Genomic DNA, 22,753 nt, shown 5'->3' on the forward strand with positions numbered 1-22,753 from the left:
TAGGGATTCAGTTGAACCGATATAGAATCTCTACAGTGCAGAAAGAGCCATCAGCCCATCAAGTCCGCACCAACTCTCCAAAAGATCATCCCACTGATCTCTACCTCGCAGAGACTGAGCGCCAACTCTCAGATACTTTCTCCTACCTCACCCCCCCAGACCATGACCACACCACTGAACATCAAGTTATTATCTCCAACAGCATCACTGACTCCATTTCCTCCAGATGTCTTCCTCCCCACAGCTTTCAACGTCATTCTCCCAACCCCGTACAGCCCACTTCTACCTACTTCCGAAAATCCACAAAAAGGACTGTCTTGGTAGGCCATTGTGTTAGCATGCTCACGCCCACCGAACATATTTCCTCTCCTCTTGATTTCATCCTCACCCTCTGGTCCATTCCCTTCCCACCTACATCTGGGATTCCTCTGATGCTCTGCATCATATTGACGGCTTCCAGTTCACAAGCCCTAACTACCTCCTATTCACCATAGATGTGCAATCTCTCCATACCTCCATTCCACACCAGGATGGCCTTAGAGCTCTTTGCTTCCTTCTTGAAGAGGGCTGAACGATTCCCATCCATCACCACTCTTTCCCGCCTGGTTGAACTCGTTCTATCTCTCAGCAACATCTCCTTTAACACACCCCACTTCCTCCAAATCAAAGGAGTAGCAATGAGTCCTAGCTATGCCTGACTTTTTATGGGGCATGTGGAACATTCCTTCTTCCAGCCCTACTTGAGTCCCCTTCCATAACTCCTCTACCAGTACATCGATGACTATTTTGATGCTGCTTCATGCTCTTGTTCGGACCTCGAAAAATTCATCAACTTCGCTTCCAGCTTCCACCCCTCCATCGCCTTCACTTGGACCATCTCAGACATTTCCCTTCCATGACCTGTCTCCATTTCTGGCAATAGACTAACTACTAATATCCATTAAGTGCCTACTGACTCCCACAGCTATCTGGACTATAGCTCTTCACGCTCTACATTCTATAGAGACTCCAACTCTTTCTCTCAGCTCCTTTGCCTCCTTTGTATTTGTACCGACGATGCCACTGTCCAAAGTGGTGCTTCTAATATGTGCTCCTTTTTCCTCAACCATGGATTCCCATCTATAGCTGTGGACAGAGCCCTCAAAGCATGCAGTCCATCTCCCATGCCACAACCTTCACCCCCCTCTCCTCCCTCCCAGAACACGATAGAGTCCCCCCTGTTCTCACATTTCCCCCCACCAGCCTCCGCATGCAAAGCATAATCCTCCACCACTTTCGCCAACTCCAGTGTGATGCCACCACCAAATACATCTTCCCTTTACTCCCTCTGTCAGCATTCCACAGAGACCTTTTCCTCTGAGATAACCTGATCCACTCCTCCACTGTACCCTCTTCTGACACCTCTCCCATCACTCATGGCACCTTCCCATGCAATCGCAGAAGGTGTAACACCCGTCCCTTTACCTCTTCTTTGTTCACCATCCAAGGTCCGAAACATTAATTCCAGATTAAGCAGCGTCTCAGTTGCACCATCTTCAATTTGGTCTAATGCATTTGCTGCTCCCAGTGTGGTCTCCTCTATATCAGAGAGACCAAACGTAGACTGGGTGATCGCTTTGCAGAGCGCCTTCGGTTTGTGTGCACTCAGAACCCTGACCTTCCCTTTGCTTGCCATTTTAACACACAATCCTGCTCCATGCCCTCATGTCTGTCCTTAGCTTGCTGCAATGTTCTAGTGAAGCTCAATGCAAACTGGAAGGACAGCATCTCATCTTTTAAAAGTTAATTGGGGGAGTCTGTGGGAAGGCAAAGGGACGTCTGGTAAATGGCATGCTTTACAAAGTGTGTTAACCAGGGTTAGAACATAGAACATAGAAAAACTACAGCACAAACAGGCCCTTTGGCCCACAAGTTGCGCCAAACGTGTCCCTACCTACTAGGTTTACCTATAACCCTCTATCTTACTAAGTCCCATGTAGTTATCCAAAAGTCTCTTAAAAGACTTAAACACATTCCTCTTAGAGTGAAGGGCAAAGCCGGCAGAAGTTGGGAACCCTGGATAACTCGGGACATTGAGATCCTGATCAAGAAGAAGAAAGAGGCACATGACATGCACAGGCAGCTGGGATCAAGTGAATCTCTTGAAGAGTATAGAGGATGAAAGAGTAGAGTTAAGAGAGAAATCAGGAGGGCAAAAGGGGACACAAAATTGTTTTGGCAGATAAGGCAAAGGAGAATCCAAAGAGCTTCTACAAATACATAAAGGGCAAAAGAGTAACGAGGGAGAGAGTAGGGCCTCTTAAGGATCAACAAGGTCATCTATGTGCAGATCCACAAGAGATGGGTGAGCTTCTAAATAAATATTTCTCATCAGTATTTGCTGTTGAGAAAAGCATGGATGTTAGGGAACTTGGGGAAATAAAGAGGAGTCTTGAGGAGTGTACATATTACAGAGAAGATGCTGCTGAAAGTCTTGAAGTGCATCAAGGTAGATAAATCTGCGGGACTTGATGAAGTATATCCCAGGACATTGTGGGAAGCTAGGGAGGAAATTGCAGGTCCCCTAGCTGAGATATTTGAATCATCGATAGTCATGGGTGAGGTGCCTGAAGATTGGAGAGTGGCAAATGTTGTGCCTCTGTTTAAAATGGGCTGCAGGGAAAAGCCTGGGAACTACAGGCCAGTGAGCCTCATGTCTGTGGCGGGTAAATTGTTAGAAGGTATTTTGAGAAACAGGGTCAACAGGCATTTAGGGACGCAAGGATTGATTAGGGACAGTCAGCGTGGCTTTGTGAGTGGAAAATCATATCTCACAAATTTGATTGAGTTTTTTGAAGGGCTCACCAAGAAGGTAGATGAGGGCAATGCAGTGGATGTTGTCTGCACGGACTTCAGCAAAGCCTTTGACAAGGTACCGCATGGTAAGTTGTTGCACAAAGTTAAATCCGATGGGATCAAGGCTGAAGAATCTAAATGGATACAAAATTAGCTTCTTGACAGAGTTGTAGAGAGTTGTTGTTCAAACTGGAGGCCTGTGACCAGCAATGTGCCTCAGGGATCAATGCTGGACCCACTGTTATTTGTCATTTACATTAATGATTTGGATGAGAAATATAGGGGCATGGTTAGTAAGCTTGCAGATGAAACCAAAATGGGTGGCATAGTGGACAATGAAGAAAGTTATCTTCAATTGCAACGGGATCTTGATCAATTGGGCCAATGGACTGACGAATAACAGATAGAGTTTAATTTAAACAAATGCGAGGTGATGCATTTTGATAGATTGAACCAGGGCAGGACTTACTCAGTTACTGGTAGGGCACTGGAGAGAGTTACAGAACAAAGAGATCTAGGGGTACATGTTCACAACTCATTGAAAGCGGAGTCACAGGTGGGCAGAATGGTGAAGAAGGCATTCGGCATGCTTGGTTTCATCAGTCAGGGTGGCACAGTAGCTAGCATTGCTGCTTCACAGTTCCAGGGACCTGGGTTTGATTCTGGCTTGGGTCACTGTCTGTGTGGAGTTTGCACATTCTCCTCATGGCTGCATGAGTTTCCTTTGGGTGCTCTGGTTTCCTCCCACAGTCCAAAGATGTGCGGGTTAGGTTGATTGGCCATACAAAAATTGCCCTTAGTGTCCTGAGATGTGTAGATTTGAGAGATTAGTGGGTAAGTATAGAGGGATATGGGGGTAGGGCCTGGACAGGATTGTGGTCAGTGCAGACTTGATGGGCTGAATGGCCTCTTTCTGTACGTAGAGTTTCTATGATTTCTATTCTATGAGAACATTGAATACAGGAGTTAGGACGTCTTGTTGAAGTTGTACAAGACATTGGTAAGGCCACAATTGGAACACTGTGTGCAATTCTGTTCACCCTATTATAGAAAGGATATTATTAAACTAGAAAGAGTGCAGAAAAGATTTACTAGGATGCTACCGGGACTTGATGGATTGAGTTATAAGGAGAGGCTGAATAAGAACATAAGAACAGGCTGGGATCTGGGAACATAAGAATAGACAGGGACTTTTTTCTCTGGAGTGTAGGAGGCTGAGGGGTGACCTTATAGAGGTCTATAAAATAATGAGGGGTATAGACAAGGTAGGTAGTCAATATCTTTTTATTGACTATCATTCTTTATCATTTTTCTTCCCCCACCCACTCTTTCCCGCTATTTTATCCTTTTTTTCCTTACCTTTTATTCCCTTTGCTTCACTTTTCCCCCTTTTTCTAAATTTTACCTCTCTCCCACCTATTCCCCCCCTTTCCCCCACATCTCCGTCTGTCACAGCTTACCTTCAGCTTCTCTGCCATTTGGCCATTCACACCCTTCATTCTTTCTATGGACCGCTATTAGCAGCCTTTTCCCCTGGTTTCTATGGCTATGACTTATCTTTCATTCGCTTACCCTGCAGTATAAATATCTCCTACTTTCTATGCCTTTTAGCTTTGACAAAGGGAAATCTGGACTCGAAACATCAGTTTTTTTCTCTCCTCACAGATGTTGCCAGACTTGCTGGGATTTTCTAGCATTCTCTTTTGGTTTCAGAATCCAGCATCTGCAGTAATTTGCTTTTATATAAGGCTTGATTAGCTTGATTCACAGTATATAGCTAGACTTACACAGAGAACTCAAGATCAGTTGTTTTTTGGGAGCAGAAGTGCCTCTCCATTCCCCTCTCTGAGATCTGAAGACTGAATCTGCTGGGAAATAAATCTATTTCTCTGAGATTTTACCATTTGGGAGTGGAGCTTTCTCTGGAAGTTGCTGCATGAGAATTAGAAGACAAGTATCTGTCCAGATCACTCGCCAGAGGTGTTAAAAGGCATTAATGTGGTAACCAAATAAGTGTATTTCGTTTCTGTGCCAACTGGTTCTAAAGAAGGGATTTATGTCTCTGGGGATACTGCTAAATTGGAACAATAGAGATAGCTAGCTGTTAAGAATTATACTTCATTATGTTTAAGTATTTTAATTGACAAAATTTATGCTAATTCTTTTTGATATGTTCTGTGTATGTAAATAAAGTTTGTATTGAAAAAAGCTTCCGAGTGGGTCTCTTGAATCATACCTGGAGTGAACCACTTTATGCTTACCCTGATGGCAAAATCAAAATGTTAGGGTCTAGACTAACTTCATAATGTACCTGGGAGTTTCTGACCTGGTCCCTAACACTTAGCAATGAACAAAAACATTTCATTTGCCTTCTTAATCACTTGCTATACCATTTGATAATTTGCCCACCAGGATACCCAGATCTCTCTGTCCTCAGAGTTCTGCAATCTCTCCTTCTTATTCTTTCTGCCAAAGTGGACAAACTAACAATTCCCCACATTATATCACATTATATCCATCTGCCAATTTTTTGCCCGCTGACTAAACTGATCTAAATCCCTTTGTGAGCTCTTTATGTCCTTCTCATAATTTACTTCCCTGCTTACCTTTGTGTCATCAGCAAATACAGCAACCATACATTCAATCTCTTCATTCAAGTCATTTATATAAACTGTAAAGCATTGAAGGTCCAGCACTGATCCCAAGGAAAATGACCCATTTATTCTGACACCATTCCTATTAGCTAATCAATCCTCGATCCATGATAATATGTTACCTCCTACACCATGAGCTTTTACTTCACATTGTAATCTCCAATGTGGCCCCTTTGATGCCTCTATTTGTTATGTTCTAGGCGTAAGAACATCAGAAAAAGGAGCAGGAGTGTCAATTTTAAAATTCTCATTCATATTTTTAAAGCCCTCTTGTCCTTTCTACCTCTTCTAGCCCTACAAATTTTGAGATCACTGTGCTCCTCCAATTCTAGTTGATTTTTCACGCCGGATTTTAACTCATTGGCAGCCATGCCTTCATTTCCCTGGGCACTCAGCTCTGCAACAACTCCCTCCCTAAACCTCTGATTCGCCCTCCTCCTTCAATGTACATCCTAAAACCCATCTTTTTGACCTCACTTTGGTAACCAATTCTAATATTTTCTTTTGAGCCTCAAATTTTGCCTGGTAATACTTCTGCGTCACAACATGGAATATTTTACAATGTTTTAGGTCCAATATAAATGGGAATTGGTGTTGTGGTTACTTAAATATCAATGAAGTGAGCGGGGGGATGGATTAAGCCATGATGCCCATCAGAAACGGTGCCAGTTCCTTCAGCATTTTCCTTTACAATTCACATAATCTTTTAGGAAAGGCAAATGTAGAAGTGGATTGACAGGATGTTGTAACTGACAAGCAACAGGGTCTACAGAGAGCAGCTGCTGAGAAGTGTAAGGAGTTTCCAAGATATTTTGTGCCAAGTCCAATCACTGGCAAATGATCAGTCAATGCTGCAGAATAGTTTAATAATCTTCCCAGGCCGAGCAAGGTGATTGATGCAGAAGGTGGAGCTGGCAACTAACAGGTCTGCAACCTGTAATTAATTGAAGAGCTTATTGTCAACGCTGCTATGGTCAAGTCATGCCTTTTACACATTACCCCTCCTTCACTCATGTATCAGAATCAGTCCACTAAACATCTCAGGTGGAATAACTTATGGCTTTTTGGACTGGTAGACACCTGACTTTATTGCATATGATTATTAAAGTGAATGCATCCATTTCCCTGTTTATCCCTAAGAGCAAGACAGTGGACGACAGTCAGGAGAGTGTACTGATAGGTGGCAGACCCCAAACCCACACCCTCAACCTCTACAAGCAGAAAGCATTGAAAACATGAAATTCTCCACTGCCCTAGAAAGAAGCAGGTGAGAACCAATTACACAGGCACCCCTGCTTCCAGCCTGTCAGCCTCTCCTGCTCACTTATGTTCTGTGAATTATCCACACACCCTCCCAACAGGCTCAATTGCTGATGTATCCTCCCATCTACGTCTCTGGGCAGCAGATGGAGATCACAATGTGGTGTGAGGCATGAGGAAGGTGGTGTTTGTGGCCACAGATTGAGGACATTGCTGAACCAACCAGCCAGAGAGATTTTCTTTATTGTGTAAGATGAGCAGGAGAGAAAAGAAAAGTTACAAGAGTCCAGCCAGTTTAATGTCAGATGTGAAGAATGAGTTCCAGCTTTCCATTACCCTTTACGTGGAAAAACAGCTTCATTTTTCATTGCTAGGTGGGATAGAATCATCACAGAATCATAGAATCCTGCAGTGCAGAAGGAGGCCATTCAGCCTCATAGCTCTCATTTTAAGAATGTATGCCCTTGTTCTAGCTTCCCTAACAGAGCAAACAGTTTCTTTCTATCTACTCAACTGAATCTCATGAATATAAAAACTGAAATAGACAGGGAAATGCCATAATGATATTTATCATTTACACACAATCTCCTTTACACAAAGTGCAGCTCACAGAATAATATCTATCTCTTTAATGAAAAGATCAGAGGTGAAGTGACCTGAACACCCGCTTCTGCCAATCTTACTTGGACGTATACTTGCTGTCTGTGCTCAGTTCAAACCTCACCAATCCTAATCGCTTCCTGCTAAAATGGGAATCCTCCTGACTATTTTTTCCATTCGATTAAACATTAGGTTTGAATTTGATTAGGTGCGATGTCACTGTGCGGTGCTGTCTGAAGGTGGGAGTTGTAGTTTCTCCCCTCTTTTGATGGTGCCAACTGGTTGGTCCAGTTGTGGCTCTGACGTCTCTATTTTCTGTTTTTACCATTTAAGTAATTTGCTTAAAATATCATTTAAAAATCTCCCAGATTGCTTTCTTTGCCCACCAGGCAAATGATATTGATTCTGGTAAATCCTCAGCCTTTCCAGGATAGAGACTCAGAAAGCCTCTACCTCGAGCAGTGATCAGCACTGGTAACTAAATATCTTCATACTTAAGGGATTATACTATAATAATAATTTTACAATGTGGAAGTTAACTTAAGTAAACATATAAACATATTGAATAAGGTTAAATATAACTATTAATCCAGATTTAGAACTCTAGTATATTTACTTCATGATCACTGAAGTTAAGAGAAAACTTCAATATAGTAATATCTTAAAGCAATAGTAATACAATTGAACAGATTGTCTTTGCCTTGTGGCTCTTGAATGTCAGAAGATTATCATATGCGGCTCTAAGGTTCAAGAGGTTTGGCCACGCCTGGTCAACGTCAAAGAGATACAAAAGAAACCAGCACAAAACCAAGAACATGCAACAACTCGGAAAGAGCGGGAGACACTCAAACAGCATAAGCTCAGGGCACCAAAGATTAGAACATAGAACACTACAGCACAAACAGGCCCTTCGGCCCACAAGTTGCGCCGATCACATCAACACCTACCAATCCATAGACCTATCTATAACCCCCAATCCCACTAAATCCCATATACTCATCCAGAAGTCTTTTAAAAGATCCCAGCGAGTTCGCCTCCACCACCACTGACGGCAGCCAATTCCATTCACTCACTACCCTCTGAGTGAAAAACTTACCCCTAACATCACTTCTGTACTTGCCTCCCCGCACCTTAAATCTGTGTCCTCTCGTAGTGACCATTTCAACCCGGGGAAATAGCCTCTGAGAATCCACCCTATCTATTCCTCTCAACATTTTATAAACCTCTATCAGGTCGCCTCTCAACCTTCGTCTCTCCAGGGAGAAGAGTCCCAGCTCCTTCAACCTATCAAGGTTTGATAATGAAAGAGAATCCAACCCATACTGCCCATGGTGGAGTTTCACATGAACATGCTCACTCCTTTTTCTACTATCTTGAAACATATACTCCCAGTGTGGCCCTATTATCAGTGATAACTTTGTTACTATTTTTGTATCATATGGTGAACAAATATATCTCTAACTCATCAATGCTAATTGTAGTTAGTCTTTCAGTAAGGATGCTGGTCCCAGTCCACGGCCCTCGGCTGGGCCCAATGTTCCAGGAAGCTTTTGATTTGATTTATTATTGTCACATGTACTAGTAGACAGTGAAAAGTATTGTTTCTTGCATGCTGTACAAAGCATACATGGAGAGGGAAATGGGAGTGTTGCAGTCATAGCTAGGGTGTAGAGAAAGATCAACTTAATGCGAGGTAGGTCCATTCAAAAGTCTAATGGCAGCAGGAAAGAATTTGTTTTTGAGTCAGTTAATACATGACCTCAGACTTTTGTATCTTTATCCTGATGGAAGAAGGTGGGAGAGAGAATGTCCGGGGTGCATGGGATCCTTAATTATGCTGGTTGCTTTGTCGAGGTAGCGGAAAGTGTAGACAGAGTCAATGGATGGGAGCTGGTTTTCATGATGGATTGGGCTACACTTAACAACCTTTTGTAGTTTCTTGTGGTCTTGGGCAGAGCAGGAGCCATACCAAGCCGTGATGCAACCAGAAAGAATGCTTTCTATGGTGCATCTGTAAAAGTTGGTGAGAATTGTAGTTGATATGCCAAATTTCCTTTGTCTTCTGAGAAAGTAGAGGCATTGGTGGGCTTTCTTAACTGTAGTGTCAGCATGGGGGAACCAGGACAGGTTGTTGGATACCTAAAAACCTGAAGCTTTCGACCATTTCGACTTTGTCCCCATTGATGTCGACAGGGGCATGTTCTCCACTACACTTCCTGAAGTCAATGATAATCTCCTTCGTTTTGTTGACATTGAGGGAGAGCTAATTGTTGTCGCACCAGTTCACCAGATTCTCTCTATCATTCCTGCACTCTGTCTCATCATTGTTTGAGATCCGACCCACTAGGTGGTGTCATCAGCAAACTTGAAAAATCGAGTTGGAGGGGAATTTGGCCGCACAGTCATAGGTGTATAAGGTGTGTAGCAGAGGGCTCAGGACATAGCCTTGAGGGGAACCATTGTTGAGGATGATCATGGGGGAGGTATTGTTGCCTATCCTTACTGATTGTGGTCTGTGGGTTAGGAAATTCAGGATCCTGTCGCAGAGGGAGGAGCCGAGGATCAGGCCACAGAGTTTGGAGATGAGCTTTGTGAACTAATGGTGTTGAAGGCTGAGTGTAATCAATAAATAGGAATCTGAAAGAGGTGTCTTTGTTATCTAGGCATTCCAGGGTTGAGTGCAGGGCCAGGGTGATGGCGTCTGCTGTGGACCTGTTGCAGTGGTAGATGAATCCAGGAGGCTGGAATTGATTCATGCCATGACTAACCTTTCAAAGCACTTCATAATGATGGATAGTCATTAAGACACATTGCTTGGCTTTTCTTTGGTATTGATGATCGTCATCTTTTTGAAGCAGATAGGGACCTCAGGCTGTTGTAAAGAGAGGTTGAAGATCTGCATAGGAGCTGAGTGCTCATCCAGATACTCATCCAGGCCAGTCGCTCTCTATGGGTTGACCTTCGAGAAAGCTGCTCTGACATCTGCAATGGTGACCTCAGATACAGATCATCTGAGGCTTCCAGGGCATGTTCTCGCTGACCTCTTGCTCAAAACGGGCATAAAATGCATGGAAGTCATCAGGGAGGGGTGCTTTGCAGCCGGCAATTTTATATGCTTTCATTTTGCAGCCTGTTATGTCTGGCAGACCTTGCCACAGTTGGCGGGGGTCAGTGTGGCTAGGTTGGGACTCTAGCTTGGTCCGGTACTGTCTTTTGACATCATCGACGGATTTCCTCAGATCATATCTGACTTTCTTGTATAGGTCAGGGTCGCCTGACTTGAACACCGCAGAGCTAGACTTCAGCAAGCAGTAGATATCCCTGTTCATCCATGGTTTCCAGTTGGGAATCATGTGGATTTGCTTCTTCGGCACACAGTCTTTTACACACTTACTGATGAAGTCAGTTACTGTAGTGGCGTACTTGTTCAGGCTGGCCGCAGAATTTTAAAATACTGACTAGTCCACTAACTCTAAGCAGTCCCGTAAAAGATCATCCAATTCCTCAGACCAACCTTTCTCAATTTTTTTTTGATGGGTTCTTCCGTTTCAGTTTTTACTTGTAAGCTGGGAGCAGGAGTACAGCTGATTTGCCAAAGTGTGAGCAGGAATAGAGCAGTAGGCATGTTTGATATTTGTGTAGCAGAGGTCTAGGATATTTGGGCTCTGGTGGAACAGGAGACGAGTTGATGGTATATTGGTAGTACGCTCTTGAGCTTGGCTGATTGAAGCCTTTCCTTCTTAACTATCTCTGCATCCACATTTATCCCTGGTACTATACTGTTCTTACAGAGACCAGAGGTAGTTCTGGGAGTAATTCTAAGGTTAAACTCTTCATAAATCATTCACACTATTGTTCAACACCCTCTTAGGCTCCCAAGTTCAATATCTTCTCTTTCATTGATTCAAATTTGACATTTTTCATCCTTTTCCCTTTTCAGAGAGTGGGACTTTCCTGCTATGATACTGTTGGGCATCAGCGCAGGCAGCACAGGAAAACTTAGCTGTTAAAAGTCAACAGCTCTCCAAATTTTCCTGTCCCGCCTGCAAGGATACCTGCCAGTGTCAGGGTCAGAAGCCCCTGACTTTCCAGTCTGTTTCACCAGTAGGATCATCCAGCCCTGCCGGAGGTGACTCCCTGCAGCAGGTTGCCCAGTGCTGGGGCTGGTGAGTCATGCAAATTGCCATTGAGTTTGACAGGACCAGAAGATCCCACCAGTGGCCAATAGCCACTGCCTTGGGAAAACCCATTGTGTGCGTGTGTGTCTGGGGGTCGTCTGGAAAATCCCGGCTGAAACCTTTTGCACCTGGGAAGTTTCAACAGGATTTGAGCTGAGGCAGGAGCAGATGTGAGAAAACGTTACAGGAGGAGGAATTAGCAACGTTGCTGATGGAGAAGATATGGAGTTGGAAACTCTGTTCAGGGTCAAATAGAACACTAAAACTGAAAACAACAAAAGCAGAAAAAAACATCATTAACAGCAATTTACAATGTTTACTTGGCTGCCCGGTGCAGTTTTTTTTGATAGATTTGACTCAATTTATTCCTACCAATCTGTCTTTTAACCATATTTCCTTCCTCAGCACAGAAAAGGTACAGAAGCAGTCTTGCCAGCTGCTGTGTTCTACACGGACTATATAATTTTTACTGCGAGGACAGGACACTCCAATGGTGTAAAATGCTCCATCTGCTGGTGTGACTGAGTTGTAACAGAACAGGAATGAATTGTAATACCACGTTAGGCTGGCCTTTGACTTGGAACTTGTTGGCTACAATCCATTTCTCCACGATAACTAAACCAACTCCACAATTTTAGAAATTTCTGATTGAAAAGGGCTCCTGTTTCACTCTAAGACTCTTTTCCATCTCCATACTTGGCAAATTTAGCATAGTCAATCCATCTAACCTGTACATGTTAGGACACTAAGGGACAATTTAGCATGGCCAATCCACCTAACCTGCATATATTTGGTATGTGGGAGGAAACTAGAACACCTGGAGGAAACCCACGCAGACACAGAGAGAATATGCAAACTCCACACGAACAGTCATCCCAGGCCAGAATTGAACCTGGGTCCCTAGCGCTGTGAGGCAGCAATGCTAACCAATGTGTCACTATGCCGCCTCTTCTATCTATCTCTTTGTGTAACACTCTCTTTCTCTCTTCTGTATGTCACCCTCACTGATTTAGTCACATTTCATCAGGGGAAGTCATTAATGAAAGTGTTGCCTGGAATTTTCATAGGGCAAAAGAATCATCTATAATTAAATGAAATAGTGAAAAAATTGCAATATTTAGAAGCGCAAGTTGCACTCATAACTACTTCACATATGAGCATCATGATATTTTTATGTTAGTTCAACAGTCACTTCACCCCCGCAGTGCCTATTCACAGATCTGGGTACCATTCCAAGCTGAGGCTTTGGGTGGGCCACCTACCCATGGCCTACTTGAGGCTCTGCAGTGGGCAATTAATGTCCATTCAAGAGACTTATCCCGTCAGCCTTTCGATATAATGGGTGGTGGGTGGAAGGAACAGGTGCACCACGAGCAACCCAGCAGCTTTAATCCCCAGGTTGCTGACCAGTAAAAGTAGGGGTAACGTCTCTTGCTGGGCTTCCAGTGCCAATTATAGACCTCAACCCCCACAGATTTGGTTCTCCTCATGCCATCAGCAGCACAGGCAGTTTGCTCTATTCCTGTGCGGCACAGCCAGCGGTCAGTAGCTATGGAGCGAGACTTCCTCCTGCAGGTAGGTGGAAGTCTTATCTCACCAGGGCTAAGGTTTAAAGTGAAGCGAGGAAGCTAAGTGGAGGCGGGTTTGCCCCTGGAGTATGGGGAGACTTCTGACAGTATAATCAAGCATTGTGCCCCTGACATTCTTGTTTACTCTCTTTGTGCCTGTCGCTGGTGGCTCAAACATCAGCCAGACCCTTAGCCTCCAAACTCTTAACTTTTTACAAAGCTATGTTTTTCAGCACTGGCCATTCCTTCTGTTCTGCCATTGGCACTCTTTTTACAATTATTCCAATTTCCTTGTCTCTTCCAGAATCATAAATAGTTCCTTCCCCTAAGAGAAACAGCTCTAATTAAACTGAAGACTAAAAAACACCCTGCCCACCAGACTCACAGGAAGATGAAAAGTAAACAGCTTTCTGGCCCTCAGCCCTGCAATTCAGCCCAATGTCAGGCATCAACTCAGAGTCCATCCCAGAAACCGTTCCTCAGAGATTCCAGCTGCTTCTCTTTCATGAATGTTGCAATCGTGCTCGACACACCTTGGGTTTCCGCGAGGAGTGCATGTTGCTGAGGCAATGAACTGGACACTGTTTCGCTCAGCTAGAGCTGGCCAAATTTCCACACAAACTCTTCAGAAACCTGAACATAAATCCTCCAACAATTCAGTGACAACAAGGAGTGTAATCAATTTCTATTGGATGTGTGGCTGGGATGTCACAGGGAGGGGAGAGATTGCCAAAGAATGAGCCATTCTTAAAATAAGTGATTATTTCTGCAGCAGCGGAGCAGGTCTACTGACTATTTACTGCTGGTACTTTTACTTTTTAATTAGTTCCAGTGGACTGCTGGATTCATTTGACTATAGAACGTACCCATGTACGACAAACATGCCCCAATAACCCAAATAACGCCCCCCCCCCCACCCCCCCGCTCCGCCCTGCCCCTGCAAGTGCAGTAGAAGGAGCTTCCTTCGATATCCATAAAATGTTTTGGGAAGAAGGACAGGCATTCAAAGAATAATCATTTGAAACAGTACATGGTTTGGAGAACTCACGATTGTCAAATACCGTCCTGTCGGGTTTTGTGGAATGGTTTAGCAGGATCTGTTTGGCCCTGGGTTAAGTGACTCTGTGGCTGCAGTATATCAATACACAGTAATAAACCTATCTCAGTATGAACCAAGTGGATTTTTATATATCTCTTACTTACTTTGTCAACACCACACTCTGTACCATCCAGTGGAGGATCTAATTTGGTTTTGCACGGTTGATCCCCTTCGACCAAGCACCACAGGCCAGCACACATTAAATGCTGCAGTAAAAGGAACACTATTGGTTAGACATTGTGGCTATCGTATTTCAAATAGCTAAAGTTATCAGTCAACAGAACAAACATGTTAGCAATGTATAATGAAATGAAACTTCCCATCCTGTAATGATAAATTTACATCCAGAAATATTAATGACACCAAGGTTGGTGGCATAGTGGACAGTGAAAAAAAAATCTCCAATTGCAACGGGATCTTGATCAATTGGGCCAGTGGGCTGATGAATGGCAGATAGAGTTTAATTTAGCTAAATGCAAGGTGATGTATTTTGGTAGATTGAACCAGGACAAGACTTACTTAGTTAATGGTAAACGTTGGGAAGAGTTACAGAACAAAGAGATCTAGGGGTACATGTTCACAGCTCATAGCTTGAAAGTGGAATCGCAGTGGACAGAACGGTGAAGAAGGCATTTGGCATGCTTGGTTTCATTGGTCTGAACATTGAATACATTGAGTTGGAATGTCTTGTTGAAGTTCTGTAAGACATTGTTAAGGCCACACTTGGAATGGTGTGCGCAATGTTGATCACCCTATTATAGAAAGGATATTATTAAACTAGAAAGAGTGCAGAGAAGATTTACTAGGATGCTACCAGACTTGATAGATTGAGTTATAAGGAGAGGCTGGATAGACAGGGATTTTTTTCCTCTGGAGCATAGGAAGCTGAGGGGTGATCTTATAGAGGTCTATAAAATAATGAGGGACATAGATCAGCTAGATAGTCAAAATCTTTTCCCAAAGGTAGGGGACTCTAAAACTAAAGGGCATAGGTTTAAGATGAGAAGGGAGACATACAAAAGTGTCCAGAGGGGCAATTATTTCACACAGAGGGTGGTGAGTTTCTGGAACAAGCTGCCAGAGGTAGCTGTAGAGGCGGGTACAATTTTGTCTTTTAAAAAATGCTTAGATAATTACATGGGTGCAATGGGTATAGAGGGATATGGGCCAAGTGCGGGCAATTGGAATTAGCTTAGGGGTTTAAGAAAAAGAGCAGCATGGATAAGTTGGACCGAATGGCCTGCTTCTACATTATAGGATTCTATGACTCGAATACAAGTTCAGATTGAGAATTTCAATTTATTTCCATGGTTGAGGTCCAGCACAAGCCAACTCCCGGTCACGTTGGCAGCTGGTTGGAAACTGGCTGTTTGCCTTCACCCATCACAATGCATCTCAGTCCATGTGCTTTCTGCTATTGTTTAATGTCTCTGCAGATACAGAGTGGTGTCTTTCAGGTATCAGCCTTAGATAATGGAGAACTCTGTTGATTCTGGATCAATTCCATTCCATTCCATAAATCTGAGCATTTAATCTAGATTGATCCTCCAATACAGAACTCCTTCCATGGTCAACAAGTCCTGGCATTGGACTCACACATGGAGATTCTGGTCCAACAGTAAGTGTGTTAACAAGGCTTCCGCACTTTATTAATTAGTAATTAACAGTAATTAATTAGCTGTGAAGCACTTTGTGACATTCCGAGGTCAAGAAAAAAAGGAGCTGTAGAAATTGAGTTTGTTAAAATTGGTGGTAAACCAGAAATTAAATTAAAATGATTAGCATTTTTACTTTCTGCATTATTCCATATTCCATCCTGCTCAAAAAAGTTGCGAGACTCTGGACGGGATTCTCTGCCTGTCTCCCCTACCCGGGCATGTTTCTAGGCAGTAGGAGGCGGGCTGCATTTGACCAACAGTGGAGTCTCCTGCTCCTGCCAATGTCAATTAATCCATCCCACGCTGCTGGGAAGCCTGTGATGGGAATACACCATCAGCAGGACGGGAAGACCCCAGCAGAAAGTTTTCTCCCTCAAAAGCTCTGCTGCTGCTCTTTATTTTTTTATTCATGTGTTCCAGAGAGCAAGAACCACTTTCCAGTGGAGGAAATTAAAACTTCAGGAAGTGATCAAGTGATGTGGACTTTGTTCAACGATAGAGGAACTAACACAAAGTCTGCTCACCATTCTGTCCTGTAACTACTGACCATTTCAATGTTGACAACAGGTGGCTACTTAAGGCTACACATGGACTGAAAGTATTCGGAAAGGTGTTCCTCATATTTGTCAGAAACATGTCTCTGTTAATTCAGGTTGTGTAGATAGATGTTATCATTGTCACACTGCAAGGGTTAAATACAACTTACACTGCAACTGTAGCCATGGAGCAAAATCAGCTGGGAGGCATACAGGCCATTCATTTGCGACCATTCCATAGAATTGTTCAGTAGGTGGACATTTGATCCAGTGTGCCTATGTTTGCTCTGAAAGAGCAACCCCCCGGCAGTCCAACCCTCCCACATTTCACCCTCAACCTTACATTTTTTCCATTGAATATGTATATCCACTTAAGTATATTGTTGCCAAAGCAATGTCAAACATGCCATAATAAAAAGCAAATTACACAATGAGGTAATATTTATTTTCCATTGCACATCACAAGAATGTCGGGTGCTGGAATCATTGATGTTTTTCTCTATGAATATTAAAGAGAAAACGGAAATATTTAAGAGTCACCTTGCCTACTGAACAGTTGCACTGGGAAAGCAGGGAGATTTCAGTTTGCTTTCAGTTATTTTTCCAGACACCACTAGTGGCAGCCAGCTATCACAGCAACGTCCTCTCTGCACCTTCCATCCAGGACCACAACATTGGCCCCAGCCTGGAATACCAGTTACTCTTGGGCAGCCAAACCTCCACAGCACAAGCCACATGGAAAATCTAACCCAGTGGGTTCAGCAATATCAGTGAACCAGGAGAAAAGCCTGGCTTTGACCAGTCATATAATGAGCACAAATTAGAATATAAATTGCTTCTAATCCTCTGTGCTGCCTAAGTGAACTCAAGGTAAATTTTACATTAAAAACAGATGTAGAAGCAACTTTAATATTTTGTGCAATTCTTACATTAGCCAGAGATACTCAGTGCAGATATTTTCTCAGTGAGAAGTCTCACAACACCAGGTTAAAGTCCAACAGGTTTATTTGGTAGCAGAAGCCAATAGCTTTCGGAGTGCTGCATTTACCACTGTCCAACGCTGGCATCTCCACATCATGCTATTTTCTCCACCATATATGGTTTTTAATAATCACAGGCAAACAAGAAGTGGCTTACCCTTTTGATACAACTTTTCATGAATTGTAAAATTCGCAGCACTGAAAGCATTGTGTGCCTGTGCCAACTCCTGACTCCAGTTGTCTAATTCAGTCTTCCAGATACTTGACTCATAAACAGTGCATCTTCAAACACTTACACAATTCTTTTTTAAATGGTGGTGGGGATAGTGCATGGGCAGTGAGCAGATTGTAAAGAATCCACATACCCGCACAAAACCACAAAAATGTTCAAAGTTCTGAACCTGTCTCAGTGAAATCAAAACCCTGTTTTTTTCAGACAGCTAACAAAAAATCCAATTTTAAAACAGAATGGATGTAATCAATATTTGAGAATAAGGATCAGTATTTGCAATGTTACTTGAGGGACTCAAATTTTGAATAGTAGTTTTATTTTTGAACCTTCCCTCTATGATGAGTACTGCTAGCTCCCAACAAAGCAATGAAATGGAGCAGAGAATACTCTGCATCAGGAGGGGAGGTACCAGCCATGAGGCAGAGCAAATCCATCCTGTGTTAGTGCATCCCAGTAAGAACTCTCACACCAGGTTAAAGTCCAACAGGTTTATCTGGTAGCAAAAGCCACAAACTTTCGGAGCACTAGCTGGTGGTTAGCTCTTTCAAAGCAAACATAGGCACACTGGATCAAATGTCCAACTACTGAACAATTCTACGTAATGGTCGCAGGCCTGTATGCCTCCCAGCTGATTTTGTTTCAAGGGTACAGTTGCAATATAAGTTGTATTTAACCCTTGCAGTGTGACAATGATAACATCCATCTACACAACCTGAATTAACAGAGACATGTTTCTGACAAATATGAATACTATCTGAATACTTTCAGTCCATGTGTAGCCTTAGGTAGCCACCTGCTGTCAACATTGAAATGGTCAGTAGTTACAGGACAGAACGGTGAGCAGATTTTGTGTTAGTTCCTCTATCGTTGTACAAAGTCCACATCACTGGATCACTTCCTGAAGTTTTAATTACTTCCACTAGAAAGTGGTTCTTGCTCTCTGGAACACATTAATAAAAAAATAAAGAGCAGCAGCAGAGTTTCTGCTGGGGTCTTTCCGTCCTGCTGATGGTGCACTCCCGTCACGGCTTCCCAGCAGCGTGGGATGGATTAATTGACAGTGGCAGGAGCAGGAGATCCCACTGTCAGTCAACCAGTGCTCCGAAAGCTAGTGGCTTTTGCTACCAAATAAATCAGTTGGATGTGGTGTTGTGAGACTTATTACTGTGTTTACCCCAGTCCAACGCCAGCATCTCCACATCATTAGTGCATCCCTACATGTCGAGTACAATCTGTGTGTCCCTACAGGGTTGATTAAAGTTAGTTGCAAAAGTGTAAAGTTTTAAAGTTTAAAGTTTATTTATTAAGTGTCACAAGAAGGCTTGAATTAACACTGCAATTAAGTCACTGTGAAAATCTCCTAGTCATCACATTGAGGTACATTGAGGGAGAATTTAGCATGGTCAGCATGTCTTTCAGGCTGTAGGGATCCCGGAGCAAACCCACGCAGACATAGGAAGAATATGCAAACTGTGTGCGCACAGTGACCCCAGTCAGGAATCGAACCCACGTCCCTGGCACTCAGGCAGCAGCGCTAACCACTGTAGCACTGCACTGCCCTACATACATACACCCGCTGGTCAGGAACAGACAGTGCCCACCACCCCCCCCACCCCCCAACCCCAGTGGTTGGGAACAGACAGTGCCCCCCCTCCACAGCTGGTCAGGAACAGACAGTGTTCCCCCCCCCCCACCCCCCCCCGGTGGTCGGGAACAGACAGTGCCCCCCCCCCCCCCCCCAGCTGGTCAGGAACAGACAGTGCCCCCACCCCCGCCGGTTGGGAACAGACAGTGCGCCCCCCCCGCCGGTTGGGAACAGACAGTGCGCCCCCCCTGCCAGTAGGGGACAGACAGTGCCCCCACCTCCGCTGGTAGGGGACAGAAAGTGCCCCCCCTGCTGGTAGGGAACAGACAGTGTATCTTCACTGACAGCATCCCCACTGGTAAAGAATGTATCCCCATCAATAGAGGACGTGCAAACTCTGCATAATTATCTAAGGCCAGAAAAGTAAACCCAGTCTCTGACAATTCCCAGTCTCCAGACTTCAGAGAGAGTTACTCCTCTCTCTCAACTGAAAAGCAGCACCAAAGCTTGAATATTCACCCAGTCATAAGACTTCAACTATCAACCTAATGAAGCCCTACTCTGCAAAATCCCAGAGGATAACACTCAAAACAGAAGAATAGCATTAGTTCAAATTATTGAAAGCAATTAAGCTGCTGCAGTAATACAGGATGCTGGCTGTAGACAGAACAGCTCCAATTCATAGAACTGCTACAACAGATCCTGCACAAGAACATGACACATTTCTTTAAAGCACAGTATCATCATACTGGCCAAGCACACATCAGGTGTGAAACATCACAGAACATGGGAGGGATGGCCAACCGTTGCCATCACTGAGTTTGAGGAAGCTGCAGCTGAGCTGGCTGGGGAGGAGAATGATTGTTCCTGTGAGGAAGGAGATTGGCCTCTCCCAGGAACAAGTACAGATCACAGCTCCATCACTTCGTCAAACCTTGACAACCTCTGGGCCACATGCAGTCTTATATTGCTCATGTTCATCAACTATATGAGAATAGAGGGATACAAATGGATGGTCTAGTTGGGAACACATGATCGGTGCAGGCTTGGAGGGCTGAAGGGCCTGTTCCTGTGTTGTATTGTTCTTTGTTCAACTGAAACTCTTCACTCTATTTTTGAGGCACATTAAGGCCTACAGGCCACAGCCAAAGAGGGAGCTCTGGAAAAACTGTCACAGTGTGCACATGCACCCTCCACCAGCGCAGAGACAATGCCTCTCAGTGGGGCACTGCTCTAGATTAGGCTCAGGCTCACTTTCTGGTGAACGCCTCACTGGTACTTCCCCACAGCAGTTGGAAGCAGGGACAGTCCAGGTTTCTGCATTCAGATGGCTGGGGGAGATCAGCCAGCCACTAAGTCCGAGTTAGATGATGAGCCTCTAGGTGGCTGCCAACTCAGCTGAAGATGCAACAATAACCAGCGGACCATCAGGCAGAGATTGAAATCACTCAGCAGATTAGAGTGAACAATGGAGGAATCCATTCACATTCTTTTGTGAATATATGTGATAGTTGTGTGAATGTTTCAGTTTTGTATATAGGAATCCTCTTCTGTCGAGGTTTAACCATCCTCTCACTTGGTGACATTCTCCCACTGAGAGATTAACATTTATGTCATGTCAACATCAGCTGAACTACTCCCTGCATGGTTATGTGAATTCAAGGAAATTGTGTTTAAATCTTTAACTGAAGTGTGTAATGTAAGCATTTCTAACCCTTCTTCCATGTGGAACACCATTAAGTGAGGGAGGATCATCAGCATTAACATTCTGCCAGCATTTGTATCGCCTTAATGGTAGTGGCAGCAGGTAAGTCACACATGGGAGGAATTCCCTCCGGTACATACTCATTTGAGCAGTGTTTTCATCATAAGAATGCGGCAAAAGCTCAATTCTTCTCTCACATTGCTCTTGTTCCTCAGGGACTCTCAGTTCTCAGTGAGTGCATTCACGTGGCATCGCAGACCAAAGCAGAGATTATAGCTGGTGATTCACGAGCCCAGAAGTGTGAATACAAGACTTGTTCTTGTTGCAAGTGGTTGGACATCTCCTGAAAGCAAATGGTAACAAGGGCTAGGACAGATGTGGCTTTATGCCCTCACTTAACTTCATTCTTCCTGAAACCTGTCATCAATTAAAGTCATGATGTGGATATGCCGGCGTTGGACTGGGGTAAACACAGTAAAAAGTCTGACAACACCAGGTTGTCACAGACAATCTCACAATGCTCCACTTCTCCAGCTTCCACCCTAAACATGATAAAGAAGCCATCCCCTATGGACAAGCCCTCCGTATACACAGGATTTGATCAGATGAGGAGGATCGTGACAGACACCTCCAGACACTGAAAGGTGCCCTCTTAAGAACAGGATATGGCGCTCGACTCATAGATCGACAGTTCCGATGTGCCACAGCGAAAAACCGCACCGATCTCCTCAGAAGACAAACACGGGACACAGTGGACAGAGTACCCTTCGTCGTCCAGTACTTCCCTGGAGTGGAGAAGCTACGACATCTTCTCCGGAGTCTTCAACATATCATTGATGAAGACGAACATCTCGCCAGGGCCATCCCCACACCCCCACTTCTTGCCTTCAGACAACCACACAACCTCAAACAGACCATTGTTCGCAGCAAACTGCCCAGTCTTCAGGAGAACAGTGACCACAACACCACACAACCTTGCCACAGCAACCTCTGCAAGACATGCCGGATCATCGACACAGATACCATCATCACACGTGAGAATACCATCCACCAGGTACACGGTAAATACTCTTGCAACTCGGCCAACATTGTCTACCTGATACGTTGCAAGAAAGGATGTCCCGAAGCATGGTACATTGGGGAGACCATGCAGACGCTACGACAACAGATGAATGAACATCGCTCGACAATCACCAGGCAAGACTGTTCCCTTCCTGTTGGCGAACACTTCAGTGGTCACGGGCATTCAGCCTCTGACCTTCGGGTAAGCATTCTCCAAGGCGGCCTTCACGACACACAACAGCGCAGAGTTTCTGAGCAGAGACTGATAGCCAAGTTCCACACACATGAGGATGGTCTCAACAAGGATCTTGGGTTCATGTCGCACTATCTGTAACCCCCAACACTTGCCTGGGTTTGCAAAACCTCACTCACTGTACTGTCTGGAGACAATACACATCTCTTTAACCTGTGATCAGTGCTCCTTCCACTCACATTGTCAGCCACCTCAAGACTTGAACAGCAGGTTAGGTGTAAAGATTCGCATTCTAATCAGTAATCTGTAAACTGTCTGTGCTTTATATGCTCTGTCTGAGGCCAGAATTCTCCATTCACCTGACGAAGGGACTAACCCGAAAGCTTGTGCGTTTACTATCAAATAAATCGGTTGGACTAAAACCTGGTGTTGTCAGACTTTTTACTACATCAATTAAAGTATTATGGGCACATCTCCCACATCACCGTTCCTCATACTGACCCTCAGCAGCCTCCTGAGCTTCTGATTTTCTGATGAGCTCTCATCATTCTCCCCTTAGCCCTCTGGCAAGGGGAGACTGCTTTAGTCTCCAACACCATATCATTAAC

The 22,753-nt window shown here is 44.1% G+C and overlaps 1 protein-coding gene across 1 annotated transcript in view; it reads right to left on the bottom strand.

Annotated features, from left to right (window-relative positions):
• Window positions 1-22,753, bottom strand: part of adamts17 (ADAM metallopeptidase with thrombospondin type 1 motif, 17) — a 459,909-nt gene that overhangs the window by 174,783 nt on the left and 262,373 nt on the right. The window contains exon 11 of the mRNA XM_080214008.1: window positions 14,299-14,400. Coding sequence (XP_080070134.1) covers window positions 14,299-14,400 — 102 coding nt within the window. The remainder of the gene's footprint in view (window positions 1-14,298; window positions 14,401-22,753) is intronic.

Source organism: Carcharhinus amblyrhynchos, chromosome 28 (genome assembly GCF_965287045.1).
Source record: "Carcharhinus amblyrhynchos chromosome 28, sCarAmb.v2.hapA, whole genome shotgun sequence".
Classification (NCBI taxonomy): Eukaryota; Metazoa; Chordata; class Chondrichthyes; order Carcharhiniformes; family Carcharhinidae; genus Carcharhinus; species Carcharhinus amblyrhynchos.